This window comes from Acipenser ruthenus, chromosome 29 (assembly GCF_902713425.1).
Source record: "Acipenser ruthenus chromosome 29, fAciRut3.2 maternal haplotype, whole genome shotgun sequence".
In the NCBI taxonomy this organism is placed as follows: domain Eukaryota; kingdom Metazoa; phylum Chordata; class Actinopteri; order Acipenseriformes; family Acipenseridae; genus Acipenser; species Acipenser ruthenus.
Window position 1 is genome coordinate 8,866,807 of NC_081217.1, and position 20,906 is coordinate 8,887,712.

The 20,906-nt window shown below is 39.7% G+C and overlaps 1 protein-coding gene across 4 annotated transcripts; it reads left to right on the plus strand.

The window, feature by feature from the left end:
- The first annotated feature begins 3,807 nt into the window (after window positions 1-3,807).
- On the plus strand, window positions 3,808-9,476 carry LOC117964441 (zinc finger protein 64-like). Of its 4 annotated transcripts, none has more exons than XM_034907855.2 (6): window positions 3,808-4,041; window positions 5,534-5,701; window positions 6,238-6,384; window positions 7,222-7,284; window positions 7,501-7,752; window positions 7,926-9,476. In XM_034907855.2, the coding sequence occupies exons 1-6, from the start codon at window positions 4,026-4,028 to the stop codon at window positions 9,371-9,373; spliced, it is 2,094 nt and encodes a 697-aa protein (XP_034763746.2). In that variant the 5' UTR covers window positions 3,808-4,025; the 3' UTR covers window positions 9,374-9,476. The 4 variants fall into 4 exon arrangements, with proteins under 4 accessions (XP_034763746.2, XP_058860134.1, XP_034763745.2 ...); XM_059004151.1 differs by lacking the exon at window positions 3,808-4,041 and adding an exon at window positions 4,060-4,140; XM_034907854.2 differs by lacking the exon at window positions 3,808-4,041 and adding an exon at window positions 4,496-4,764.
- The last annotated feature ends 11,430 nt before the right edge of the window (window positions 9,477-20,906 follow it).

A 20,906-nucleotide genomic window follows, 5' to 3' on the forward strand; every position in this document is an offset into this window, starting at 1 on the left:
GTTTGTACAGCAAGAGGAGAAGGTTTCGAGTCTCGGAATGAAACAGTACCCTCCAGTGTAAACAAAAGGAACTGACATCAATACAATAATAAAAAAAATAAAAAAAAATTCTGAAGTCTTAATTGTCATCCAAAACCCCCTATTGCACCAAACACCAAATGCAAGTTTTATTTTTAATTAAACATAAAATATATCCGACAATGACCAGAAATGGTGAAGTTAATATAAAAAGACACAAAGTTCGGTATCTCTTTAAGCAGGATACACCTGCAGTGTTGGGCTGTAAGGTATCTGTCAAGGTCGAAGCGTGGGTGTCGTGATAATGGCGATTGCCTCTAGCTCTACTCGGACAGTTTGTGGACTGATTGATAAAGTTCAGAACCAAACAACACATGGTGGTGCCAGCAGGATGTCCACACTTAATATTTACTGGCCATCCTTCGCAGGGATGAATCACTGCTTTACCCCTAAAAAAACACTGGAAATGTTTGATTAATACCATTGTCAAGATAACTACTCCACAATCTATAGCCCACAATCCTATTGATCTTATTGATATAAGTATTAAAGAGATAGCAGTGACCATTCATACAGCCCCTCTTCTGGTGTAGTTCACCGAAGCCTGGATCTATTACTGTATCGATGTAGGCTGCAGCTCGTAACAATGTACAGCCTAATCATTTATTGCAGTTTTTTTTTTTTTTTTACTAAATAGCTTTGCCAATGTAAAAGAAACGGCTCTTTAATTCAGCAGCACCGTGAAAGCGAAAGAAATAAAAGAACAGGCAGGCTGCTGTAATGAACCAGCCCATACAATAATCACTGGTAAAGAACAGCTCAATGTGTTGTCAACCGTTTGCTGCCTCAGCAGGGAAGAGATCGGGGCTGGCAAGGCTGCCATGCACAAATCAGCAGCAGGAGGCTTCAGAGCTACAGATGCAATCAAGCAACTGAATAACTGCCGCTAGAAATCCCGCAGCGTGTCACTCACTGTCAAAGACAGTACCTGCAGCCGAGCTTGTGGATGTGGGACCAGGCCACTCAAAGCCCAAGACATCTGTCAATTCAAAGGGTTTGATGATCACTTCTTTTGTTGTGTCAACAGCTGCAAGTGACAAATATGAGGGCAAGCAAACATTGATTTGTGTGCCAGTCATTGTACCAGGTTTGGTGGGGGGAAGGCACATTGCATCAGTTGAATGCATTGTCCAGTAGGCACAGCACGTTTTGAGTATTATAGGCAGGTGCACAATTAGTGTGTGTCTTGTTTTGGTCACAAGATTTATAGAGATTTAGTTAGAATTGCAGGTATTGCAGAAACACATGCTGCAAGCACTGGCACACAGAGCTTGATTCAATACATTTCTGTGTGTTGCAAATAGGGACTGCTTCTCTGGCTGTTTTGTGGGGTTGTGAAGCACGCTAAACAAGCAAGACAAATACAAAACCTAGAGTGAAACAATGCGTTTTTAGTGCTTACCTAATACTACCACATTGTGAATTAATTTAAGAAAGAAAGACATTTTTCAAATTACTGCCACTGTAAGAAAGTCACTAGGCAAGTGTTAAGAAGCTATTAATGTGACATGTTGTTCTACAGTGGGTAGGTTATATGGCTGCCTATGATAATTATTATGAAAATGCCTATGAGCCTTGGAGGGTTCAGATACTTCAAGGTGTGAACGAGAATGAGTGAAGGGGTGCCTGTAAACAAAGTAGCATGGGCTGGAGGAAATCCTGAGAAGCTAGCTCCCAAAATATAAAGAATTGTATGACTGTTTAATCATTGCAAGTGTGTTGGAAGTGTCGTGAATATGTCGGAAGCAGCCTGTATGAAGACACACTGTGTACTGATCCTCAGTTGACAAATTAAGCAGGGCTGGAGCCCTCATTTAGACGATCGTCTGGTGGAAAGGCTTGTATAGTGAGCTGTTCAAACGCTGACATAAGTGCAACTGAAGGTGCTGATAAAAGTGCTGATTGCTGAGAGCAAGACAGAAGCGCTGCTGCTAAATAGCTTGTCTGAGTCTGTCAGGGAAAGCTGTGGCTCACCTTTAAAAGTCGGAAACTGCAAGATGATTGATTATTTTGTGTCGGCAAAATAAAAGTACAGGAAAGTGCTGAACTGCATCCATTCCCTTGTGATTCCTCCCAGCTTGGTCGTTTGACTAGGCTACTCTACAGTATTTGCCAACAGTGGTAGAAAGATTATAAACAGCTGGCCAAGTCCCAATGTCAAGACATATTAGTGAAGGCACTTAGACGAGATAAATGGTGTGCTGTATTGGAATATATCCAGCAACTGTAAGGTTAAGCAGATGATGGATAAAAAGCTTAGTTTACTCATCCCTGTTGAGTTTTTTTTCCCAACATTACGTTTTGTAAGTAATGATTTTTATAGTCTGTTGTTGGGATCTGAATGTCTAAACACAACATTGCTAAAAAAAAAATACGATTGTGAACCGATAACATTGTTAGTATTTGGAAGCTGTCTCTGTATAACATGAAAAATGTATGATACCATCTTTATATATAACTAACCATCAACAAAACAAATAAAACATGTTGTGCGTTAGTCAGAGAAGCTACTGTAGGAATCAGTTTACATGATTTCCAAAAGCTATACTTATTTAATATTTAGTAGTATAACTTTTATCAGAGTGAAAAGCACAAAACAACGCCAGACAGATATTTACCAGTCACCTGTTTCTTTATTTTAACTCAACTATGGGGCCACACAATACAAAACACTGTGTAAGTAACAGAGACAGCCAGTAGTGAATTCTGTCTTAAATAGAGTGGGGTAAAGTCATAGCACCCACAGGCATTGTTTCCGTGTACACTAAATCTGAGATTCCTGTGTGAAAATAACAGGGTTATTTTTAACATGCATATACTTTCATTAGTCATGCGTCCTGGTTATTTCACCCTCTTTATCTTACTTCAAAAATAACAGACTCTGTGTGATCCTTTTAAGTATAAACATCAGGTAAAAATTAGACTGCAGTTTGCTCAGCTTTTTTATAGGGTTAATGCACTTCTTGGACCTTCTTGTATAAAGATGTATGGGAAATGTAAAAAACATCTAATTATATTACAGACCCTTTGTTTTTAATTCTAAATAAGACAAGTTTGGTTTTATTATTTTTATTTCGTTGACTTGTGCACCTGGCATCTCTGTATCAATATATCACATAATTTGTGTAGATTTGTAAGAAAAATACAATGCAAAATAAATAAATGTCAAATTCTTTGTGCAGATTTGGTGACAGTCACAATCAGATTATTTAGACAGGAGCTCCCTCTACTGGATATAATTGTAATTTCAATTGTTGGCTAACAGCCGCAGATCCTTGCAGGGCTTCATGATGAGAAATAATCTGAGAACCACAGGATGCACGTTTTCAGTTAACTCAGCCCTCATCCCTACAAGCTTGTCTACGTGTTTTTTGAAACACTAATACTACCCTGCACCCCACATTAGGGAGAGGCCAGCCCCGGGGATGAGTTCAAACATCAATTTTTATCCCTTAAAGTCTAGTCTGTTTCTTCGGGTGTTTTCCTAGTAAGGGCTAATTACTAAGTGTCTTGGTCGGCCCTTGAGCTTGTCTCATTGATATAACAAAGATAAAGACATGTCTTTCACCGAGTAATTAAAAGATAGTCTCTGTACATGAGAATCTCCCAGGTTCAAGATAACAATTCATTATGTGAGTCATCCCAGCGTGGCTGAAGAGACGCCTTCATCGGAGGGGATGTGAGTCGTAAAAAACGACATTTCGGAATAAATAGTTAAATGTCTGAGCCAGTAAGAACTCCCAAATAGACTGCTTTACTGGTAGTTTAACATCACATCAGATATAATAAGTACTTGTTTTGTGCAGTTACAGCTAGCTGCAAAATCTCTGTCATTAACCCATGGACCTTTGGTATGTGTGGTTTTTACACATTCTGCTAACTGAACGGTACTGCCACTGCGCATTGATGGGTCTAAAACAATAAACTACAGCTCTAAGCAGGACGGAATGGATTCAGTCGCAGGTGAAAACGATGTGTTTCAGAATTTAGTTTAACTTTTTTTTACATGCTGTCAGTTCACGTAACTGCTCGGTTTAACCATATTAAATAAAAGAAAGCAAGGTATTAATATAATTATTGTATCGGGAACAAATATGTAGTGTTTGTTGGGTTACTTTAGCACAGACTTGGTAAGAACTGTTTTTTGCAATGCTGTCCGTGCTGTACTGTACTTGTTTTTAGGCACACTCATGTACCCGGCATTGTTAATTTAATGACTCGGCATGAAAGCAACTGCAATTATAACATCTCCTTCTGAGGTACGATATGTTTACTGGAACCAATTACACACAGTGTGTTTATTGTTTTGTTTTAGCACACGTTTCACAGTGTTCTTTGCTAGTTCCCATAAACACGCCGGAACATGTATCGTTTTGTCTTAAAAAAATAACGACTGCATCAGTATTACCATCTTCTATCGCCGTCCCCACAGGCGTTTGAAACTAAAGCAGAGCTGCACCTTCAACAGTTTGCCGAAAACAAGCGAGGCACTGTCGTGGAAAAGCAGTAAAACGATTCTGTCTTTAAATGAATTCCGACAGTGAAGGGGGTAGGCTGCAAACACGGGACGGATTAGGATGAAGTTAGGACACTAAATTATTTATTAAATGATATTTTCTAACGTTTTGCAAACGAGTAGGGCCAGAGCTAGTGGTGTCGGATACATGGCATCGTTTAATGCTGCTGGTAGGTATTTTCAGTTGTAAAAGTTAAATCGTTTTTTGTTTTCTAATTTATAGCGCAGGACAAATAAAAGTTACCTAAAGATACCGTTGGTAAAATAAACAATAATTATAGTTTATTTTTTTAAAAGCAGCTGGAAAGTGACTACAGTATGCTGTTGCAGTTTTTACCAGTTATGGCGACAAAACGAACCAAATTTGACATGGTAGCTTGTGTGCGTTCTATAGTGTAGTCCTATAGTCGCCAAACAAGCGATGGTTTGTTTTTAAATCTATGAACAGTGATTAAATGTAAATTGTTTACAACACAGCACTGGTAAAATATTGAATGATCCCAATTTGCACGACTGGTGTTGGCAGTGGCACCCCTCCTAATACAGACATCAATGTAGTGTGTTCGACTTCATTTTGAGTAAAATGCAGACTAAGGTCACGTCAGCTGATAGGGAGAGTTGCTGTCAGTGCTCAATATGTGGAGTCAGGTATAGCGGGAGATTATAGGGTAATGGCAGGATACGTGGTCTTTATCAGGGTCAAAGTGAAAAAGAACAACAGGGTAAACACTGAGGTACAGTAGCTGTTAGCCACAGTTAAGAGACTGTGTGCCTCCTAGGTTAAGAGTTTAGAGGCTGTTCTGCCAGTGAATGCAAATGCAACTGGAATGGGGCAAATGGAAACCATGACCCACCCACCTTAACCAGTTCTGCAGGTTTGTTTTTATATATGAAATGTATCTTTGAATAACTACTGCTGTATTTGTAATTGACCTGCAGTTTCTGGAGGAACCCAAGTTCTGGTCGAGGTTGGTCCAGATATTCACATCTGTGGAATCTGTAAGCAGCAGTACAATAACTTTGAGGACTTCCTTGCCCACAAACAAAATGGATGCCAAATGACTCCAACCGCCCCACCTGCCCCTAGCAATGTGGAGACTATCTCAGGTACTGTTTGTCTGCCTGTATGTGTGTGCCTGCCTGAGTCTTAACCAGCTAGTTATTCCACTTAATGTATAATGGCAGCTTGGTTTGACTTGGTCTGAAAGATATGTCTAGATACTAAAAATGAAAATGTTTTTATTTAATTAACTTTCTGAGCAGTAATGAAGCAGGTTTCTAGTTTTGCCCTGATTTGAGATTATTTTTAAACTGGACTGTTTCTAAATTGAATATCATGACACCTTCACGTTTCTAAATTGAGGTAGATAGTTTTCTGCTATGAATATCATTTTTTCTGCTTTGCTTTTCATGTTTATGTATTTTTTTATGGTACAGCTAAATCACCTATTTTTATGCTGACCTCAGCAGGAACAGTCTTGAGGTGGCTTATTACACTTTGTAAATAGTACAAATTCTCAACCTCAATTGAATCAACTCCAGGTTTCCTTATTTTACGATGTACAATGCATTGAGTTATATGCATTAGAGAACAGTTGAGAAGTAACGGTTAACAACTTTTCTTTTATTTATTTAATAAATAGATGCCGCTTCAGAGTTTGTCTTTGAAGAAAGTTACCAGTCATGTGTACCCAGAGGCAATAAGAAGGTTGAAGTGAAAACACAAAAAGGATCTTCTAAAAAAAACAGACCTGCACTGCTGTCAAAGAGGCTCTGCTGCTGCTTCCAGGGTAGGTATGGGTTTTATTCCTGATGGTAAAGAAGGACTCACACTAACTGGGGCTTCATGAAAGAAAATGTCAACAGTTTGACAGGGAATCTTCTATTGCATCTTTGTGAAACACCACCAAACCCACTTTGCATCTTACTTTTACGAATGCTTTCCCAGTCCCAGATTACACTAATCTTGGATTACATTACCTAAGGCAACATTAGGTAGTCCCAGATCAGTGCTTACGTGGGTCTGTGAAACCAGGTGTTTGTCTGAATGCAGGTTTTGTGTTGGTATGAATATGTCCCTCCGGTTCTGCCGTACAGCGTCAGTTAAGATCAGTTTACTTGATTATACCACATCCTGTATCACAATGTATTGTATTCTGACCATTGTACTGTGGTTAAGTATTATATTGTATTTGCACTATACTTGTGATATCAATTTCAAGGCTATTAAATGAATATTGTCTGTAAAATCTAAGAAATGATTTTGTAAGTATAAGCTATGCAGTTATGGGAGAGGCATTAAATTTGTCTTCAGGAATGGAAATAACTCCTATTGCATAGCAGTTTCACCCTAGGTTTTACTATGGGCTTGACTAGCCACAATGTATAGGTAACAAGCTTAGGTGTCTTTAAACTTGCAGAAAAAACAAGAATGGATCAAACTGTTATGCAATGGGAGCCTTGTTTCCATCTGTGGTTTTAAAGATAAAATTACTGAATACACTACATTTTGTGTGTGAATTGCGCACCTTAATTGTAGTTTCTGCATGGGCTCATACAAAGCCTTATTGTAGGCATGCTTGGGGAATTTCATACATTTCAATTGTTATATTGTATGTGTGTTTTAGGTTGCTCCTTCAAAACACAATATGGTCAAAAAGACATGGAAAGACATTTAAAAACTCACACAGGTATGTACTTTTTTATTTTTAATGCAGAATGAACATTAGTTAACAAAACAATATGTACTTATTCAAATTCAGTTCAGAAAACAAATAACGTTCTAGTATACCCATACAGTGTTCAAATTTGGTAGAAGACCATTTTCAGTCACCTGCATAGAGCAGACATCGGTCTTTAATGGTTTTAGGCCTTGACGTTTTATCTGTTTGTTTTTGTTTATGTAGGCGAGAAGCCATTCAAGTGTGATATATGCAGCAAGCTGTTCAGTCGAAAGGATAAGCTGACGATGCACAGTCGCTCGCACACCGGGGAGAAGCCTCACAAATGCAAATATTGCAGCTATGCAGCAGCAGACAGCAGCAGCCTCAAGAAGCACCTTCGGATTCACTATGACGAGCGCCCCTTTAAGTGCCAGATCTGCCCCTACGCCAGCCGCAACTCCAGCCAACTCACTGTTCACCTCCGCTCCCACACTGGCAAGTGATTCTAACTCTCTGTATCCTGATCACCAAGCTTACTTCATAAGGATATTGTATTGCTCATCTGCTTTATCTGTTTGGTTCCGGTACTGAGCAATACAAATTCTACATAACGGTGATTGTGTTCTCTCTGTAAATACTGTCAACTTTTTTTTTTTTTTTATTTGCAGGAGATGCTCCTTTTCAATGCCATCTTTGTGAAGCAAAATTCAAAATCAACTCCGACCTGAAGCGACACATGCGTATCCACTCTGGAGAGAAACCTTACAAGTGTGAGTTCTGTGAATACTGCTGTGCCATGAAGGGGAACCTGAAATCCCACATCCAGCTCAAACACAGCACAGAAAACGCATTCAAGTGCACACAGTGTGACTTCCAGTGCAGGAACAAGACTTCCCTTCGGCAGCATGCCAGGGAGCACCAGCCTGAGCAGCCGATTAAGTGTCTCAAATGCAGCTATTCCTGCTCCAACAAGACAGCCCTGAAAGTACACGAGAGGATCCACTCCGAGGATCGACCTTTCAAGTGCGAGTACTGCAACTTTGACACCAAACAGCGGAGCAACCTGATCATGCATAAGAAAAAGTTCCATGCCAACAAAGTTAAAACTAAGGGCCAAGGCAAAGTACGGAAAGTGGAGGTTTGCCCAAAGCCAGGACTCTCCCGCTATCGAGCTAAACTTGATGCCGCGCGGTCATTCCGGTGCGATATTTGCGAAGCGTCTTTTGTGAGGGAAGACTCTTTGAGAAGCCACAGGAAACAGCACGCAGATACCCAGATGATATCGAACACCGCCCTGGCAGTCCTGCAGATACAGATGCATCACGAGGACCAGGTGACTTCTCAACCTCAATTGAATCAACTCCAGGTTCCCCTGCAGTCGAACCAGGTGTCCTCTTACAGCGATGGCCACCTGAAGATCCTCGTCGGCCACCAGCTCGGGCAGGAAAGCACTTTTGTGCACGCTGCGGTGGACGACAGTCAATACCAACCCAAGGAAGATTCTGCAATCACAAACTCTGCAGATCAAAGCAGAGTGGATGGAGTTAATGGCAGCCAGATGGTTCAGCAAGTCAACTTGATGGCGCCTGTGCAACACATGGTGCCTCACAATGAGGTCAATCCAATGGAACATCAGACCGTTCTTCTTACCCATATTGCTCCCAGTACAGGTGACGCTCTCCACCAGGCTCTGATTCAGACCACACAAGTAGCTGCCCTGGACTCTAATAACCAGACCTTCATTACAACCTGCTCAGACCTGGAAGGGCTCAATGCCCTGATTCAGGAAGGGGGCACGGAAGTGACAGTGGTAACGGAAGGAAATCCCAGTGTTTCTGTGTCGTCTTCCATAACTACACCGTCGATCATCTCCACTCTTTCTCAAGATCTGAAGCACAAGCAGGCCGTTGTCGTTCACAGCGGTTCCAGCTCAAATGAAAACACCAGTCTGATGGTTCCCAACATCAGTATAAGTACTCAAGGGGTGATCATTCATAGTTTACCTCTCGTTGTTTCAACTGCTCAGCAGCAATCTTTGGACCTGCTTTCCTCGCAGAACCTTTATTCGGAACCCCATGGTTCTTCAACAACTATAACTTTACAGGAGTCTGTATAGAATTGTGCAGGAAGGTTTAGCAACAATCATCAATACTTTGCACTGTAACAGCTATCATGTGTGTTGGCCATATATAATAAAGAGTGTTGTGTATTGAACTATAGCCAAGTGTCTTTTATGATCATTTAAAAAGAGTTTGTAAAAGATGATTGACTATCAACAAGGCTCACAGGGTTGTATAATCGATTTGTATCTAATGGTTTAAACATGAATAGAGTAGTTGTATGGCAGCTGTACTGCAAATGAATACTTCTGTAACACAACAATGTGCCTTTAAAAGTGTTGTCAGAATGACCAATGACCATAGCCTGAGTGGTAAAAAAGTGACTGTTATGCAAATGAAACATTTTATTTCCACCCCTGTCCTGATTTATAGGGGACATGTAGGCTCAAAGCCCTGGCTGAAACACCATTAGATTCATAAAGGTACAGCACCTTTAAGGGACTAATAAAAACAGGCTAAATACCATACTTTAAAAGCTTACAGTATACAAACTGAACCTATTAGTAACTTGACTAATCCCTATTGCTTAGTCTCTCTTGAGAACAAACGAGTCAGCATTTTAAGATTTTTAAGCTTAAAAATAAATGTTTAACTAACAACATATAATGAAATATAAGGTTATTTATTTGTGACTATTCTTGTCATCTACTGCAGTTGAAATTGATATTATAATGTAGCTTGTCACTGGCCATGGAGTGGTGCTTTAATCATGCTTCAGATTCTTGAATTTCAGGATAAAACAAAGCTGTCCAACCAATTTGACAAGAGTCGCACCCAGTTACCATTTAGACAAACCCCTGACTGGGTACAGATCCTCAGGAATATCTGGGTGTCCGGGTTCACTTTTGGGTATTTGTAAGCCTACATCAGGTAACCCACATGAATTAATCACAGAACAAATGCAATCTTCGAAGTGTTCCTGCTTTTGCAGCCTTTCTAGTATTGGATTCATTACTGGGTAAGGTTGAGCTGGAGAGATATTTGGAGGAAACACATACAGATTCAAAAAGGCAGGAGCCTATGTCAATTCCGTCAGACATCCCACCTATCAATCCACCAGAATACCAAATGGAGGACTGTGCACCTAAGTGGAAAGAAATAGAGCAAGCTGTGAAAAAAGCAAGGGCTTCATCATCTCCAGGGCCTAATGGAGTTCCGTACAGAGTGTACAAGAGTGCTTCAGGAGTTCTACGAATTCTGTGGAAATTGATGAAAGTGGCATGGGAAAAACAGGTTGTACCAAGAGCATGGCGCCGAGCAGGTGGAGTCTTTATACCTAAAGAAAAAGATTCTACAAGCATCAGTCAGTTTCGTCCCATTTCCCTATTAAACGTAGAAGGCAAGATTTTCTTCAGCATTATTGCTCAGAGATTGTCAGCTTACCTATTAAAGAACTGCTTCATTGACACTTCAATACAAAAAGCGGGCATTCCAGGTTTCCCAGGTTGCTTAGAACACATCAATGTGATCTGGCAACAAATTCAATCAGCTAAAAAGGAGAGGAAGGAGCTCCATGTGACATTCCTGGATTTGGCTAATGCATATGGTTCAGTGCCACATGAACTACTTTGGGCAGCATTTGATTTTTTCCGTGTACCGATGACAATAACAAATTTAGTGAAAGCCTATTTTGGAGATTTACAATTCAGTTTTTCAACTTCAGAATTCAGCACTACATGGCAATGCCTAGAGGTTGGAATAATGGCAGGATGCACCATTTCTCCACTGGCTTTTACCATGGCAATGGAAGTAATCATTAGGGCATCAAAATGGGTAGTAGGAGGAGAGCGCTTGGCTTCTGGAATGCGACTACCACCAATTCGAGCATACATGGATGACATGACAACCATGACTACAACAGTAGCCTGCACTAATCGATTATTGGGCAAATTAACCAATAACATTGAATGGGCACGAATGCAATTCAAGCCCACTAAATCAAGGAGCATCTCTATAATTAAAGGCAAAGTAGTAGATAAAACATTCTTCATTAATGGTGAGGCAATACCAACAGTGTCTGAGAAGCCAGTGAAGAGTCTTGGGAGATGGTACGACGGGGATCTAAAGGACACAGTTCGTGTGGGAGAAGTTAGACAACAAGCAGTGGAAGGGTTGAAGAGCATAGACAGTTGCGCTCTACCAGGTAAACTAAAACTCTGGTGCTTTCAGTTTGGTCTACTGCCGAGGTTGCTGTGGCCACTGACTGTGTACGAGGTTTCTTTGACAACAGTAGAGAAGCTGGAAGCTTTAATCAGTTCATACATCAGGAAATGGTTGGGAGTTCCACGCTGCCTCAGCAGAGTGGGACTTTATGGTAAAGGAATACTGCAGCTACCAGTCTCTGCTCTAACCGAGGAGTTTAAGTGCGCCAAGGTCAGACTGGAAATGACATTAGTAGAGTCACGCGATAAATGCGTAAGGGAGGCAGCACCTGTGTTGAAAACTGGAAGAAAGTGGGCGGCAAAGAAAGCTGTGGAAGATGCAAAGGCTGCCCTTCGAATTGGTGATATCATGGGGCAAGTTCAGCATGGAAGAGGGGGTCTTGGTTTCAGTTCAACTCCTCCTACATGGCACAAGGCGGCCCCAGCTCAAAGGAGGAAGCTGGTAGTCAACGAGGTGCAAAAGCAAGAGGAGAGGATGAGGTGTATAAAGGCCATTTCCCAGGCCAAACAGGGAGAATGGATGAGATGGGAGAGTGTGGAACAACGCAAGATTGGCTGGCAAGACCTATGGTCAATGGAACAGAGCAGGATCAGTTTCCTCATCAGGTCAACATATGATGTTCTCCCATCACCACAGAACCTAAACCTCTGGGTAGGAGAGGATCCCTCATGTCCTTTGTGTTCAACACCTGCAACATTAAGGCACATTTTGACAGGATGTAAGGTGGCTCTTAGCCAAGGACGGTTTACTTGGCGCCATGACCAGGTGCTGCAATGTTTGGCCTTAGCATTGGAAGACAAGCGTAACATGACCAATAAGTTGCCACCTGTTCCATCAAAACATTACACACAAAAGACAACATTCCTCCGCCCAGGAGAGCAACCACCAAGAAAAGGTGTTAAAACCAATCCTCGCCCAGGACAACTGGAAGCTGCTAGAGACTGGAATATGCTGGCAGATGTTGGTCAACGGCTTATTTTTCCACCTGAGATTGCCACCACTAACCTTCGACCAGATATTGTCTTGTGGTCTGGATCAGCACGCCTTGTTCACCTGGTAGAGTTAACAGTGCCATGGGAGGATGCTGTAGATGAGGCGTATGAGAGGAAGAAACTGCGGTATGCTCAACTAGCCACTGAAGCGGAACAGCGAGGATGGAGAGTTCGGGTTTACCCAGTGGAAGTGGGTTGTCGAGGATTTGTGGCACACTCTACAACCCGGTTTCTCAGAGACGTCGGATTCAGTGGCCAAGAGTTGCGTCGCACAGTGAAGAACTTATCTGAAGCAGCAGAGAGGAGCAGCAACTGGCTGTGGTTGAGACGGAAAGATTCTGGCTGGGGACAGGTAAGTAAGCTGGGCTGAGTTGAGTGGGGGACGGAGGGGGGTGATGCTGGGACGCCAGAATCACCGTCGAGCCCTCTTGAGGTGTCGTGGGCTAGTCGACGAAACACTGAGGATGGAAGGTGCCCACTTGAAAACCCCAGAGATGTACCCTACTTAGCTCAATCCAGACGGTTGTCATGCTGATGCGCTGGGGAGGCCGCACTTTGGTTGATCCCCGGAGCCAGCATCGCAGCCGTTGTGTGTGCTGATGCGCCAGGGAGGCAAAATAAGCTGATCCCTGGAGCCAGCATTACACTTCAGCCATTAACACCAGACAGAAGGATATCTACATCATCATATGGAAGGAAACGTAAATGGATGGAGACACATATGGATCACATTAGTTTACTGTAAAGCTACGTCTTAGTTGGTGCTTATCTTGGCGAGAGCCGAGTTCAAATCAGCATGAAGTTTTAACATCTACTCTCGTGTAATGGAAATCTGGGTTTAGAGTGTTGGGCTTGGTATTTCATTGTTTGACATTCATGAAACTGTTTCTAGGTTATTTAATAACAGCTTTGTAGATAACTGTCTAAATAAAAAATTAAAGCAATGGATCTTATTCACTAAACATTAAGACTGTTTTAAGGAAGCCAACTTTGATTTCTTAAATTAAGTTTGCATTTCACAAAACCCTTTCAACTGTTTGAGAGAGTTTGAAGTTTCTTCTCAGTTTATATATATATATATATATATATATATATATATATATATATATATATATATATATATATAGTATTATTATCTAAGAGTATTAATAAACACTCCACTAAACAGTTTTGTGAATTTGGCCCTGTGTTGTAATATAGACTTTAGACATGTGATAGAAAAAGACAGTCACTCTGAATTTAGGTTTGTTTTAAGATTATCCAGAATTGGTTAATACTAGAGTACCATATGTACAAATGCTAGAACTTTAAACCATTTCTTTTTCCTAGGATGCAGTAAAATATACTGTATATATTAATCACAGTTCTGTTTTATGCCAGTAGGGGAGGCTAAACAGACAACTACAGCTGAATCATTGAGCTTTAAGTGAATGTAAGTGCTGTGTGTTCATTGTTCAGGTACGTGAAATAAATAACCAAGCAGCAGTTTGTCACCGATAAGATCCCTACAGCACCTGGCATCTTGTGCATTAGTATAGTAATATAACTGCCACAATCTGTTTGATAGCATGGGTTTAACGAATTATTTAAAAAAGTTATCAGTTATAGGAAGTCATCTGCCTACGGGCTTATTGTTAATGAGAGCAGATCACGTTGTAAGCCATTTTAACAAGATACATAGGAAAGATAAGGAAGTGGTTATCATAGAGAGATAGCAGTCTTGAGCCCGGGCCCCTAACCTGGCAAACCTGTAAGCCTGACTCCTCAGATGATAAAGCCTCTGAACGCAGGGTCTTTGTGTGGACAATTATCTCTGTTTCTTGGAGAGCATCAATGAAGACTGTGCATGAGACATGATTGTTCTACATTACAAGCAATTTTGATCTAATTCTGTTTAGACATAGCTGCGTTCAGCCCTCAGTAATTGCAGTATGGTGATGACCACTTGAAAAGTGCTCTCCAAGGAACCATTTTGCATTGATTTTCCTTTCACTGATAACAGCTCTCTAGGCTCAATTGTGGCCGGTCAGCTTTTACAAACTTTAAAAATATTGACTATAAATCTTTGCAACAAAAAACGCTGCAAATTAAAGACAGTCCAAATCCAACATTAAATAGCTGGATTTATCTACAATGCATAGCTGTGACTACAGTGATGTAGAAACTGAAGGAGGAAGGTATTGAATGTGAACTCATGTGAGCAAATATATTCATCTACCAATCAACCAGTCTTCAATGCAGACCATTGCTTATTTAGGGATCTGCTGGCTGTCAAGTAAAGACAAGTAAATATAATAATAAACAATGACATGTTCCTCGTGAAAGGGTTTGACAAACGTTTTATTTAGAAATACTACTGTACATGTCATCCTATTTAGAAAAAAAAACTAAACAGGATGTATGTTTGTAAAAGGCCTCATACATGAATGTCCCTTTTTATACATGTTTGGATTAGTTTTATACGAAACATTTATAATTTTAAAAATACATTCTGATATCATACTTGTTATGCTTGTAACATATTAGAACTGCGTCCGATCTGGTGCTGCAATTACTAATGAAAGCAAAGAACATTTAAGTGTTTTAAAATGGGGCTTAAAATAGGCGTTAGCTGAGATTTGCAGTGATTCATTTTGATAGCCTGCATGATCGATTGGTCAATTTGCAGTGTGTAGCTCAGAATACACCTTGCAGGCATAGTAAACCAAACATCAGTGTCAAATATCAGCTCGGCATCAGAAACAGCAGATGAATGAATTCATAAATTAAGAAAGAGTTAGAGGGGGCTAGGAAAAAAACAGTCGGACAAACTAACGGGGCCACAATGGATAGACAAGATCTAGAATTTAAAATGGTGCAGTAAATGGAAGAATAAAAAGGTAATTCGCTGTCACACTAATGAAGGTTAGTAGATTGATAGCATCTGTGTAAATGATCTGTCTTTCATGTTAATGCAGTCTTCATAAATTATGTATGTGCATGTATAGTACACAGAAATATGATATATATGCAGGAGACCTATGATAAGGGCAGCAGTGTGGAGTAGTGGTTAGGGCTCTGGACTCTTGACCGGAGGGTCGTGGGTTCAATCCCCAGTGGAGGACACTGCTGCTGTACCCTTGAGCAAGGTACTTTACCTAGATTGCTCCAGTAAAAACCCAACTGTATAAATTGGAGGTAAAAATAATGTGATATCTTGTAACAATTGTAAGTCGCCCTGGATAAGGGCGTCTGCTAAGAAATAAATAATAATAAATAATAATAACGTGCAAAATGACATGGTAGATGGTGTGTACAGTTGTAGTCAAAAGTTTACATACCCCGATGGAAATGTATAATTTCTAGAACTTTCTTGAAAACAACGAATTTTAGGAAAAATCTTTTGTAGCAAAAGTTTTGCTTTTGTGGTGAGGAAGAAAAGTTACAAAAAATAGATATCTACGATTATTTATTTCAGAATTTTTTTTTGCAAGACTCTAAAAATGCTAATTCAAAAGTATTCATGCCCTTTGATGCTATGATTGTATTGTCTACAAGGTGTTAGAAATTTCAATATGATAATGCAGAACCTAATTCTAGAAAAGACTAGAAAATGCTGGATTGTAGGTGAACATTCTTTGAGTATAAAAGGGTTAGGCATAGGATGATTGCCATCATTACCAATAAGTCAATATGGGAAAAAGTAAAGAGCTATCTGAAAACCTTTCTGAAGAAAATTATTTATTGTCATAAAGCTGGAGAAGGATACAAGAAGATTTCCAAGCATTTGAGTATCCCAATTTAAACTATTGTTTGTATTATCAAGAAGTACAAGACTCGTGGTACTGTCACAATGCTCCCTCGGTCTGGAAGAAGGAAGGTTCTTTCACCAAGAACAAGTAAAAGGATTGTGAGGAAGGTTAATAACAATCCGAGATTGACTGCCAAAGATATTCAAAGTGAATTGGCTGCAAGTGGGGCTGGGGTTTCCATTTCAACCATAGGTCGAGTATTGCATGGTGAAGGTCTCGATGGTTGCAGGCCAAGGAAAAAGCCACTCTTAGGAAAACATTACAAGGACAATCGTTTAAAGTTAGCAAAACGGCATTTGAATGATGGATATGAGTTCTGGTCAAAAATCAAGCTATTTGGTCATGCTGATAGTCGTTACGTTTGGAGAAAGTCTGGTGAGGCGTACAAAGAAAAGAACACCATACCTACTGTCAAGCATGGAGGTGGTAATATCCTGCTATGGGGCTGTTTTTCCTCTAGTGGCACAGGAAATTTAGTTCCAATACATAGTAAAATGGATTCCATAGCATACCAAAAGATATTGGCCAATCATCTGAAACCCTCCGCTACAAAACTTGATTTAAAGCACAACTGGACGTTCCAACACAACAACGATCCAAAGCACACAGTAAAATCTACTTCAGAATGGTTAATGGGTCTGAAATGGCCTAGTCAAAGTCCTGATTTAAATCCAATTGAGAATCTTTGGTATGAGTTAATCATTCAAAAGAGGTTATTATTGCTAATGGTGCCTCAACTAGCTATTAATTTCATTCTCCTTGTCAGTATGAATACTTTTGAATTAGCATTTCTGCTGAAATAAATAACTGTAGATATCTATTTCTTGAAACTTTTTTTTTCCTCATCCACAAAAGCAAAACTTTTGGTACAAAAACATTTTTCCTATAATTTGTTTTTCAAAAAATTTCTAGAAATTATAAATTTCCATTGGGGTATGTAAACTTTTGACTACAACTTTGTATATATATTAATCAGTCCTTAGAAATTCTGGCATGTGATTGGTTAAAACCTCATCCCATGACCAAAAATAAATCCAGCTGGTGCTGTTTTCAGTCAATAGATTTTTTTACACTCCCTCAAATGATGTCCTCATGCTGAGCATCCTTCCTCTCTTCACACAAAGCAAAAGGGCGGATAACAGAAAAGGAATTACAAAATATAACACAAGATGCTGCAAACACTAAAATCGTCATAAAAACTTTGCTTTCAGTGTTATCTGACTTCCTAAAATTCAAAGAAATCCAACTCAACGATGTAAATAAATACGACGTTCACAAGCTCAACTCGCTCCTCCGAGATTATATGCCGCAGTGAGAAAGTCAGACGGAGAGTTCTATGCCAATTTTTCTTTTTTTTAATAGCTATACGATGTGGACTTCAAAAATATTACTTTCTTGACTGATTCATAAAACAAATATGGACTGCAGACCTCAGCTCATCGTGGGAAACTAAAGGCCCCTCAGGAAGAACTATATTTACCCTCAGTGGACACCCATTAAAATGATCTGAATTTGAAACTGAGAGATAACCAATATTGTAAATTGTGCCTAGAATACCTGACTTATTCGACACCCTGTAGTTACCCAAACTCAGTTTATATCAAATGTACGTTAACTCTGGAACTGAAAGTGGCTCGGATGCTACAGTATAAACTAAAACTAATCTGAGAGCTATTAACAAAACTTCAGAATCTTTTTTTTTTTTTTTTTTTTTGTCGGTTTTAAATGTTCTCTAAGGCTAATGTGGGGATTAAACACCAAAACCTCTTTAAAAAAAAAGGTTAAGAAAGGGATAATGAATTTAAAATGCTATTTAATCAGAGTACAGGCCAGTTGTCCAGTTTTCTACAGCCGGTATCCAGATACTGAGTGAAAGCGTTTCCCTCATCCACGCTATTCATCCTAAGCCTTTGTTTGTTCTTCGCTATTATTATTTCTGTCAAGGGGTTCACTGGCTTTGTTGTCTTTGCCAGTCCAAAGAGAACTGCAGGTGCAATAACAGTATCAGCCATTTTTCTTGGATGGATGACATCTCTAGAGGTTGACATGATCTCTTTGTGTGATCACTTCCAGTATGCTTTTCAGGCAGCATAATCTTTAGTGCAGATAATAAACTAGGTAATTTCACCTTAAACTATACAGACCATTTCAGATCCCAAGAGCAGTAAGACGTGTTTAGATTTTGTGCTGTGGTCCGTTGAACCACTCCACAGAGCAGAGGTGTCAAAACACAAGTTCTGAGGCAGGGTTATCCGGCTTTCAAAAAATCCTGAGACGGATAATTAGGCTCCAGCGTGCCCAAATAGGTTGATGGATTTAAAGTTTTCTTACGTCCTGATACAGGGGCTACAAGATGGTCTGATTGTAAATGTTTTTGTCTGGTCTCCTTCATACCTCATAACTTTCCATCAAAGAAATTGGAATGCCTGTAAGACAGATGGATCAGTTACATATATAGAGTGTGCCGTAAGTCAGAAATCGGGACGATCATACACTATGACCTCATTAATATCTGCACCACACATCAAAATGATCTTTCTATGTAAAAGATTATTAGAGAAGCGGCCAATATTCACATCTACGTCTATGATGCCTGAATTTTTACACCATGTGTTACACTAATGAAGGTATCGGTCAAAACATCCCTGTACATGACCAAGTTTCATTTAAGTTGTACCTTGTATGTAAGCTCTGTTGCCTTTTTTATTATTATTAATGCCCGTGCTAAAACCACCTGGAAGTAAAGACAGGAGTAAAGACATTTTGCTCTGGCCTGCGAATCGAACACTACATTTTTAGTGTTTTCTAAGTATTGAAACCCTTGCTCCAGAAGATCTCAAGTACGATCTGCTAAAACAAAGGCAGTAGTATAGTCTCTAACGTGGAGATGTATCCAGCTGCATTTTGCCTTAATTCGACTAACACTAGTCAGGTAATGGCCAGTACATGCATGGTACATAGTGTAACTGCCTAAGAGGTTATAATTTGGCTTTGTTCATCTGTCGTACGTTTTGAATGTCAAAATAATCCAGTTTGAACACAACAGTGAAAGTAATCTTGAGTTCCTTATTTTATTTTATTGTTATTCATGCTATGCATTTACAGTGCGTACACAGAGAACTGTACATGCAATTCAATGTGAACCGCAACAGAAGGTGTTACTGTAAATCGTGTTGTGGAATCTGTTGTTTAAGAACCTGAATAACAAACAACACTAACAAATAATCCTTTAACACGGAATCTGCCATTTAGCGGTGGGATTGAAACTGCAGTTGGACAGAGCTAGCTGGCAGCTGAAACATCAAGCCCTGGCTATCAGCTGTGCTTGTATCCCTTTACCTTGTTCTGTCCATCTGGTTCCACTATATAAATTATAAACAACCATGTACGTTTCCAGAGCCTCTTTTTCTGTAAGAATCCACACAAAGATCCATTAAAAGCGGCAGGATCACTTTTGCAGTAGAATGTGATTTCTGGGTGACTGTTAATTTATCTTGCTCCACTTCATTAGAAACCTGACAGCTTGTTTACATTTCCTAAAGGTAGTGTCAGATGCAGGTATGGGCTCTCAAGCTCTCCTCCCTCCTTCATGCATACTTGACACTCTTGTCACTGAACCAAACCGGCCCGCTCCTGCTGCTACTTGCAGCTGCTGGAGGTTATGAATGTCATCTGCAAGCTCTACTATTGCGAAACAGATTTTAAAATACTGCACTGATAATGTTGTCTGTTAAAGGGATTTATATAATCACATCACAAGACTTTGAAGGATTGCCTATGCGTGTGTGCTGCTCTTAAATGGTCTCTTTTTCCATCCTACAAGTTAATGTTAATGGAAGATTACAGTACAAGGTTGTAACAGTAATACTGAATGACATTCGGGTTACCGTTTTCCATTAGTTAGGTAAAGAATGGAACAGTGGTGTAAATTCTAAAGATCATAGGATATCCGACGCAGGGAAGATGACCACCAGTTCAAGCTGTGTTAGCGTGTGTGTATTCACTTCTTGCCAGATTAAACGCATTCTAACATACATGGATAATATTCACTGGCTTTTATCACCCAAAAGTAAGAGTCTTTATCTCCTTAGTCCAGTAAACCCCATAACCATTTATACTACAAACCTATTTTTGACAACTGCATTTAAAATTGTGGCAATGCAATAAAAACAAGGCAATGCATGTATACAGTCATTTATAATCTGAGATCACGAATCTCTAAAGCTGTGTTTAATTTTGTGACCACCCTTCTGGAAGTTTCCCATAGTAAAAGCATAGCAAAGTGTCATAAAGCACAGTGAAAGCATGGTGAAGCATAGCTAAGCAATGTAAAAAAAAAAACAGTGAGGTATTTTAAAGTGTATTAATCAACATGGCAAAGCTGGGTAAAACAGCAAAAATAACGTGTTAAACGTTTATAAGAGCATACAGAAAAAGTATATCGATTGCACTAAATTACAAACGGTTTTTAATATTAGTTCAATAGGTTACTTTTACAGCCACCAAAAAGAAATTGGAGGAATTCGAAGTGCCTTGATGGAAAACATAGAAAGAGACCCCTTTAAACAGATATGTATTTTCAT

Bases quoted from the DNA above. Each gene is read 5' to 3' on its own strand.
- LOC117964441 (XM_034907854.2), top strand. From the start codon at position 4,686: ATGATATTTTCTAACGTTTTGCAAACGAGTAGGGCCAGAGCTAGTGGT. The intron at 5,702-6,237 runs GTACTGTTTGTC...TTTAATAAATAG, and splicing joins CAATGTGGAGACTATCTCAG to ATGCCGCTTCAGAGTTTGTC. The intron at 6,385-7,221 runs GTAGGTATGGGT...TGTGTGTTTTAG, and splicing joins GCTCTGCTGCTGCTTCCAGG to GTTGCTCCTTCAAAACACAA.